We start from the raw sequence: 8,654 nt of genomic DNA on the forward strand, positions 1-8,654 counted from the left end.
TAATCAGAATATTGTCTTATTCAGAATGAGGTCAATAATTAGATTACTGCTGTCCATGTAAACGCAGTCAGTGATGACCAGTAGCACGCCACTGTAGGATGCGTCACTGCCGACAACGCAATAAAACAGAAATTCAGACCAGAATTCAGGACAACGTGGTATTTCAGAACGTGGAAACCGTCAGCCAGACTACCAGTTCCTGCTCTGACTCTGTCCAAACACACAACTCAAATGAAACAGTTGTACACGGTTTTCTTGGAAAGAAACCGGTGATCGGGTCAAGGAACTCCGGTGTCTACGCGCTGATGTCCGATTCATCAGTGAGTTTTACACTATTTTCTATCGATACCCTACAAGTAAACACACCCACGCAGTGAAAAGCGTTGTGTTTGATTTCTGTCAGAGAATTTCACTTTGCTAATAAAGCCTTTACTGCGGCAATTCTGTCACTTACTGGTTTTCCCCTCCTCAGTCATACATTCTATAAAGTATTGACTCCTTCACGTTTAGATACGCTGTACACGTTCTATCTAACGCACCATGAATTTCACACACACTTAACATGTAGAGCACTTTACAGCTAAATAAATACAATACAGATTTCATACTCAACGTTCTATACAGGCAGAACTGAAGCACATCGACTAACACCTTTTATAACGTAGAGTAAACAAAACGTGGTTTTGGCCAGGAAATGGGTAAAAGAAATGTAAGTATTGGTAGACGCTTGTTAGCAATCGTAAAAAAACAAAAAAAAACAAAACTATAACTGATGTTATCTGATGAACTGTAAATGGTCACTGGGAGTGGACTTTCAGACTTTACTGCACACACACAAGCACCTACCTGTATCAGGAACGTCCGTGGGCCTCATGATCCTCCGGATCTGCTCCATGGACTGCAGGTCAGGAGAGAGACCTGAGGAAGAGGAATAATTATGAACTACTAAAGTTACATTTAACCACGCCCACAAAACGCCATTAAAGGCAATTCCGTCGTCGCATCTTAATTTTTACAGATGGCTTTTGTTCAGCCGTTTAAACCCGTGCATGTTTGGCCAGAGCGAGCGAGGTGCCTACCTCCATGGCAGCAGAAAATCTTCTCGTCGATGATGGCGGCGATGGGGAGGCAGTTAAAGCAGTCGGTGAAGGTTTTCCACAGCTTTATGTTGAACCTGCGCTTGCCTGTAAGAACACACGTACCTTATACGAGCATAGCGGAGGTACGTTTAAAAATAAACAAAACACTCGCTGTTACCAAACGACTATTCGGCCCAAGCCAGACTCACACTCGTCGTAGAAGCCGTAGATGCGGTTGATGGACGCGCACTCGTGATTGCCCCTGAGCAGGAAGAAGTTCTCGGGGTATTTGATCTTGTAGGCCAGCAGGAGGCAGATGGTCTCGAGCGACTGCTTCCCTCGGTCCACGTAATCGCCCAGGAAGAGATAATTCGCCTCTGGGGGGAAACCGCCGTACTCGAACAGCCGCAGCAGGTCGGTGTACTGACCATGGATATCACCTACAGGACAACACACCATAATTATACAACCAAAATCATACAAAGTTGGAGAAAATAAGCAACACCCTCCCCGCTTTTTTTCTTCTCTTTAATGCATTGCTCCTCGTCTCAGCTCTCATGCCCGGTCAGCTGGCATCAAGTAAGTTTAAATAAAAGATAAAGGGCTACAATTTCGGCAGGTATTGGATTCTCTATTTTGTGGTGCACAGAAGCTTTCATCCACAAGCATTTCCTAGTAAGGCAAGACAAGACAAGAGCCAACTTCGACTGCGGTACCATTTCAGAAATAGTGCCAGATCGTTACGGAAGATAAGGGAGGAGATCTTCAGCTCATGGGATATAAATAAAAGTACAATTCAATGTCGATATGCGAAAACAAGCGACAGTGTGGCCTGACCATCACCCCAAAAACAGGTAAACAATGTCACTGAGGAACCTGAAAGTTCCCTAGAGAGCGACTCGACAGCATGAACAATGATGGTAGATTGGGTCTACAAAAGCTGCCCAGCAATCAGATCAACAACGTCGACGTGGACCTGAACCCGAGCGTGGAACACGCGGAAATGCAATAATCGGCGGCTGCTGGTAGAATGTCATCATATTTTCTGCTCACCACAGTGCACACGATTCCTCGATTCCCACGGCGCTGGTCTTCACGTTCACTGCCTGCCAACCAACTGTTGTTGAATTTGCACTTCCATCCATTTTCACACTCACACAAAGTGGGTCAAACTGACGAGAAAAATCTCTCAAAACTGCCAAGTAAAGGAGAAACAAATGCTGCCACTTTATATAACGTAGTCAGCTCAACAAATATGTCAACTATTCCGTGTAGGTAGTTCAAGAAAGAAATATCTGCCGATAACAGATCAATCAATCGATACTGAATGAAAACACTCAAAGTAAAACATTGCTGAACTTCATAAGAAAAATAAACAGTACTGACTGTACCAGGAAAATGCCCTGTACTTTTTTTTAATGATATATATGTATTTAAACAATGTCAAAAATCCAAACTGATCCAAAAATTTATACTCCAAATAAATAAAATGTCCAAAATAAAATAATAAAAAAAAACACTTCAAATAACAACAAAATTTGTCAGTGAATATTTTTATTTCGCCTCTAGAGGCCACTCTCGTACCGTATAAGGACAGCGGACACTCCTCAGCCGCTCCCGCGATCGGTTACCGATTCAATTCAATTGTATTTGTGTAGCGCTTTTAACAACAATTGGATAACTGCCTGATAAGCGGTTCCACGGCCAGGTGTGGCCCGTTTCATTTCGCTGTTCATGTGAACTCTAGATATGCAGTGTAAAGAGGTGTCGGGCCAAGTGAAGGAGGCCATCGTTAGGCTGGAAAAACGAAACAGACCCATCTGAGAGACAGGAGAAATTTTGAGTGGGCAAGTCAACATTTTGGTCCATTCTTAAAAAGAAGGAATGCACTGCCAAGCTCCGACGCCAAAAGGCCTGCAAGAACACGGAAGACAACTAAACTGGATGATTCCTTGAGGGATTCTTTCCTTGTTGAAGAAAAACCACTTCAGTCAATAAAGGAACACTCTGGAGGAGGTAGGTGCATCGTTGTCAAAGTCTACAATCAAGGGATGCCTTCATGAATGTAAATAAAGACGGTTTACCTCAAGATGCAAATCCACTGGGAACACTCAAGAACAGAAAGGCCAAAGTAGACTTTGCTAAAAAACAAACAAACAAAAAAACATAACCAGATCTGATGCAAGATGAACTTGTACTAGGATGATGGGAAGAGAAGAGTATGGAGAAGGAAAGGAAGAGCTCATGATCCAAAGCATACCACATCATCTGTCAAACCTGGTGGAGGCAGTGTTAAGCCGTGGGGATGTACGGCTGCCAGTGAACTCTCTCACTGGTGTTTATTGATGTGACTGCTGATAGAAGGAGCAACTGAAGGCGGCTGCAGTAAAGGCGTGGCAAAGCATCTCCAGGAAGGAATCTCAGCATTTGGTGACGTCCACGGCTTCCAGACTTCAGGCCGTTGACGACTGCAAAGGATTTGCGTCCAAGTGTTAAAAATAATCCTAACCGATCATCTGGTGTTCACAGCAGAGCGGGGTCTGGAGATGTTCCGTGAAGGCTCCGCGAGACCAACGAAGGCATGTAGGAACATCATTTGGAGTCAGACTTTGAACTGTCAGCTTCTTCATCATCCAGGAGAGAGAACCCGGGCTAACGATGTCCCGATCACACGTGTTCGGTTCCACAGATACAGTACAGGACCACGAAAACGCATCAAGCCTCGGGTCTCTGACAAACAGAAGGTCAAAGACGCACAATGTATGTGTGTGTGCGTGTGTGTGTGTAGTGTTAGTCATGCCTGGGAGGATATTAAGGGCTTCTTCCAAAGCTCCTGTCCTCATTAGACTCATATTTATAACTTGCTCTACTTACACACACACACACACACACACACACACACACACACACACACACACACACTTAAAATACAACACATATCTGATTCATTTAGAAATCATCACACACAGGGGAGGTGTTGTAGAGGGGCTCAGGACCATGGCAATGCTGGACACACACACACACACACACAAAATGATGGACTGAGTCTAAAAATAACACCATCAAACTATTATATTAACTTTTACTCCACTTTCCTACACACACACACACACACATACATATATACACACATACAAAGAGAGAGAGAGCAAGAGAGACAGAGAAAAAGAGAGAGAGAGAGACAGAAAGAGAGAAATAGAGAGAGAACAATGACGGCATTTGTTGTACAAGTGAGTGTAACGGAGTTGTGTACCAGTGTGTGTGTGTGTGTGTAACAGTGTTTGTTGTGTAAGTGAATCTCGGCACGTGTAGGACCTGACAGTAGGTTTGCATCTCTGTGTGTGTGTGTGTGTGTGTGTGTGTGTGTGTGTGTGTGTGTGTGTGTGTGTTGCAGGCAGCTCACTGAAGCCACGCTTACTAGTGGGAGGATAAACTATTTCTGTACGCTGACCGGGAGGAGTGTGGGTCCAAACTGTGTGTGTGTGTGTGTGTGTGTGTGTGTAGTTAGAGTATATGCAAAAGAGAGAAATCCAGAGGGAGCATGAAGGCGAAAGAAGGACAGAGTCAAAGACCAGCAAGAAGCGAGGGAGGAGAAGAGAGAGAGAGAGACAGAGAGAGAGACAGATTTTTCCTTCACAACCCTTTATTAGCTCACTGTACATATATAATAATAATAATAATAATAATAATAATAATAATAACCCAACTCACATGTGTGTAAACCAAATCACCTTCAGATACACCCCACACACCCCACACAGCCTCAGCACAACACCAGATACCTTCAGAACTTCAGAAACAACACCATCAGCCAAACGTTTCTAATGACTCTAATGCCTCAGCACTCCACCCTCACCGCGTCTGAACACGGCTACATCCCGCTGCACCTGAATCTACACTCAGCCACTGGCATACATCTCAACATCTCCAACCCAAATCAACCCACAGAAGAGCTGCACTCTCAAAGCTACAGCTCCACAGAAGGATTCTTAAATCCAAAACGACAGGATCTAATCTGGCACAGGATCTAATCTGGCACAGGATCTAATCTGGCACAGGATCTAATCTCACACACTTCACAAACGCAGGAGGGATAGTTTCTCTCTCAGCGCTACAGGGACATTCAGCCCCGCGCTCAGGATCCAACACCGAGAGAAAAACACGGACAGAACCATCAGGAGAACATCCCCTGATCTTCCAGTCCACCGGGTCTTTACTCATTCAACTTAGAGAGAGAGAGAGAGAGAGAGAGAGAGAGAGAGAGAGAGAGAGAGAGAGAGAGAGACACACAGAGAGAAAGAATAGAGGACATGAACACACGGAGCTACTTCACATTTCTGTTCTTTGGTGTTAGGAATATTTTACTCCTTTTCCCCCCAACTTCAACTCTGTTTCACTTCATTTTCTTTTTTATTCTTCTTCCCTCCTTTCTGTTTCCTTTACACCTCCCTCCACTTTTAAAGTCTTATTCTGTCCACCTTTTTTTGCTTTACTTTCATTCCATCCTCCTCATTTAATTCTCCCATTCCATCCTCCTCCTCCCATTCCATCCTCCTCCTCCTCTCATTCCATCCTCCTCCTCCTCCCATTCCATCCTCCTCCTCCCATTCCATCCTCCTCATTTAATTCTCCCATTCCATCCTCCTCCCCCTCCCATTCCATCCTCCTCCTCCCATTCCATCCTCCTCCCCCTCCCATTCCATCCTCCTCCTCCCATTCCATCCTCCTCCCCCTCCCATTCCATCCTCCTCCTCCCATTCCATCCTCCTCCCCCTCCCATTCCATCCTCCTCCTCCCATTCCATCCTCCTCCCCCTCCCATTCCATCCTCCTCCTCCCATTCCATCCTCCTCCCCCTCCCATTCCATCCTCCTCCTCCCATTCCATCCTCCTCCCCCTCCCATTCCATCCTCCTCCTCCCATTCCATCCTCCTCCCCCTCCCATTCCATCCTCCTCCTCCCATTCCATCCTCCTCATTTAATTCTCCCATTCCATCCTCCTCCTCTCATTCCATCCTCCTCCTCCTCCCATTCCATCCTCCTCTCATTCCATCCTCCTCCTCTCATTCCATCCTCCTCCTCCTCTCATTCCATCCTCCTCCTCTCATTCCATCCTCCTCCTCCTCCCATTCCATCCTCCTCCTCCTCTCATTCCATCCTCCTCCTCCTCCCATTCCATCCTCCTCCTCCTCTCATTCCATCCTCCTCCTCTCATTCCATCCTCCTCCTCCTCCCATTCCATCCTCCTCCTCCTCTCATTCCATCCTCCTCCTCCTCCCATTCCATTCTCCTCCTCCTCTCATTCCATCCTCCTCCTCCTCCCATTCCATCCTCCTCCTCCTCCCATTCCATCCTCCTCCTCCTCCCATTCCATCCTCCTCCTCCTCCCATTCCATCCTCCTCATTTAATTCTCCCATTCCATCCTCCTCCTCCTCTCATTCCATCCTCCTCCTCCTCCCATTCCATCCTCCTCCTCCTCCCATTCCATCCTCCTCCCATTCCATCCTCCTCCTCCTCCCATTCCATCCTCCCCCCTCTCATTCCATCCTCCTCATTTAATTTGTTTCTTCCATCCATCACCTCAATGATGAACACTTTCCAATGTGAAGCTTATAATAAAATATCGTTCAAAGGATTTAGCTTTACTTCATCTCTCTCTCTCTCTCGGGGATTTCTTCCAAAAACGCACCAGTAAATTCTCAAAAAATTTTTCACGTTTAAAAAAAAAAAAAAAAAAAAAAAGAGTGAGAGAGAGAAATAATCGTTACAATATGCCGCTGAGATCTAAAACTCAGTATTGAACGCATCTCGGCACGGCTGAACACTTTAAAACAAAGTAAAAATAAATTCTCCTGACCGCGCAACCCTGACAGATGGTGAGTGTGAGAGAGAGACAGACAGACAGACAGACAGACAGACAGGGAGAGACAGACAGAGAGAGGGGGGATGAAGAGGAGGATGAGTTGGCAGCCGTACCGCAGATTTTGAGCGGTGCCTCGAGCTCCAGCAGGATGGGCTGACTGAGGAAGATCTCTCTGGATTTAATGCACAGACCTCGAACCTCGGCCTCCGTCATCTGGACGATCTTCCCTGGACGACATCCTCGCACTGAGGGAGGGACACACACACACACACACTTCATCATCATCATCACTATCACCACCGTTACACAAAATAATCATCAGCATGCTAGACACCAAGCAAAGCAGCAGATCACTGCCAGGACTCTGGCCTCTGATTGGTCAGAAGGTATCGACGAACTTCCTGTAACAGATTTACATCAACACACTCGTTAATCACCAACACCTCATCGTTTCTATAGCAACACCTGCTTCACTAGGGATTTCACAAACGGTTAAGTTTTCCCCAGGGTACGGAGGTGTTTCTTTTGTGTCAAACTTTTACGGAAGGAGTCTCCAGTGTCAGAGAGAAAGCTGTGACGCAAGAGGAATAAAACACTTCCTGTGTTGCAGATCAGAGAAACACTGAGGAAAGTGCATTGTGTGGACAGTCTAAAACATATGACTGACTGACTCACACACACACACACACACACACACACACACACACACACACACACACACAGTGTTGTTAGTAACCCATTAAACCTGGGTGCTTTCACACAATACACGTGTAAAGAAGAGTTTCCTATATACGTGCAGAGTTCAACTGCGACGCGGTTTTATGTTGCATCGCGTTTCTAAGCAGCTTCAAATCATACAGATTAAAAGATCACAATTAGACGAATCCTAGATATAGAAACGGATAAAAGCTTTCATTATAACAGCCAGCGAAAACAATACAATACACGTAAAGCTACATTTATATTATCTTTACGTAATATGAATATTTCCGCATCAACATTAAATCACAGAAAATACTAAAACTCAATACAGGAACGCCGGAGCCGAGTCACAAGCCTGAATCGGATCATTACTCGGTTCCACTTTTTTTTTTTTTAATGACTCAGTTAGCCAGTTTAGCTGACCTGCAATACAATACGACTTTAATATTAATTTCAGAACGCGGTTGCTAAGCTAACGAACGTTGCTGTTTGTAAACATTAGCCGGCTACGCAAGCTAGCTAGCTAGCTGACTAGCCGCTAACACGACGCGCTCAACTGCAGAAATAAATAAATAAATAAATAAAAATGACGCACGGCTTTCCTGTTCTACAGAATTCGGACATATAGAGAAGCAGGAAATGAATTAAGGGGAATAAAAATAAAATAAAATAAAATAACGATCAGCCAGCAGCACGAGTATTTACCTTCCAAGAGTCGAGAGATGAGGCTGTCTACGTTCAGTTCTCCCTCCGCCATCTTCTCTACTGAACTTTAGCGCTGCAATACGACACCGAACGTTAGAGGGCGCTGACAGTGCAACATTTATCTGTTTTATTTTTTTATTATTCAGTGACCGCTAGAGGGCGCCGTTAACGCAATCATGCAATGCAATGTAATGTAATGCAATATACGTGATATAATCAGTGGTGGACAAAGTACTGAGAAACATTTATACTTTAAGTAAAAAAAGAAAAGAAAAAAAGACAAAAGTACTGAAGTGAAAGTAAAA

At 44.9% G+C, this 8,654-nt stretch overlaps 1 protein-coding gene across 1 annotated transcript in view; it reads right to left on the minus strand.

The window, feature by feature from the left end:
• The window catches only part of ppp1cb (protein phosphatase 1, catalytic subunit, beta isozyme), a 14,836-nt gene extending 6,400 nt beyond the window's left edge, over window positions 1–8,436 (minus strand). The window contains exons 1-5 of the mRNA XM_017475663.3: window positions 8,350–8,436; window positions 7,056–7,187; window positions 1,289–1,519; window positions 1,080–1,184; window positions 847–918 (exon numbers count right to left, since the gene is read on the minus strand). Coding sequence (XP_017331152.1) covers window positions 847–918; window positions 1,080–1,184; window positions 1,289–1,519; window positions 7,056–7,187; window positions 8,350–8,401 — 592 coding nt within the window. The 5' untranslated portion in view covers window positions 8,402–8,436. The remainder of the gene's footprint in view (window positions 1–846; window positions 919–1,079; window positions 1,185–1,288; window positions 1,520–7,055; window positions 7,188–8,349) is intronic.
• Window positions 8,437–8,654: the final 218 nt, after the last annotated feature.

This window comes from Ictalurus punctatus, chromosome 9 (assembly GCF_001660625.3).
Source record: "Ictalurus punctatus breed USDA103 chromosome 9, Coco_2.0, whole genome shotgun sequence".
In the NCBI taxonomy this organism is placed as follows: Eukaryota; Metazoa; Chordata; class Actinopteri; order Siluriformes; family Ictaluridae; genus Ictalurus; species Ictalurus punctatus.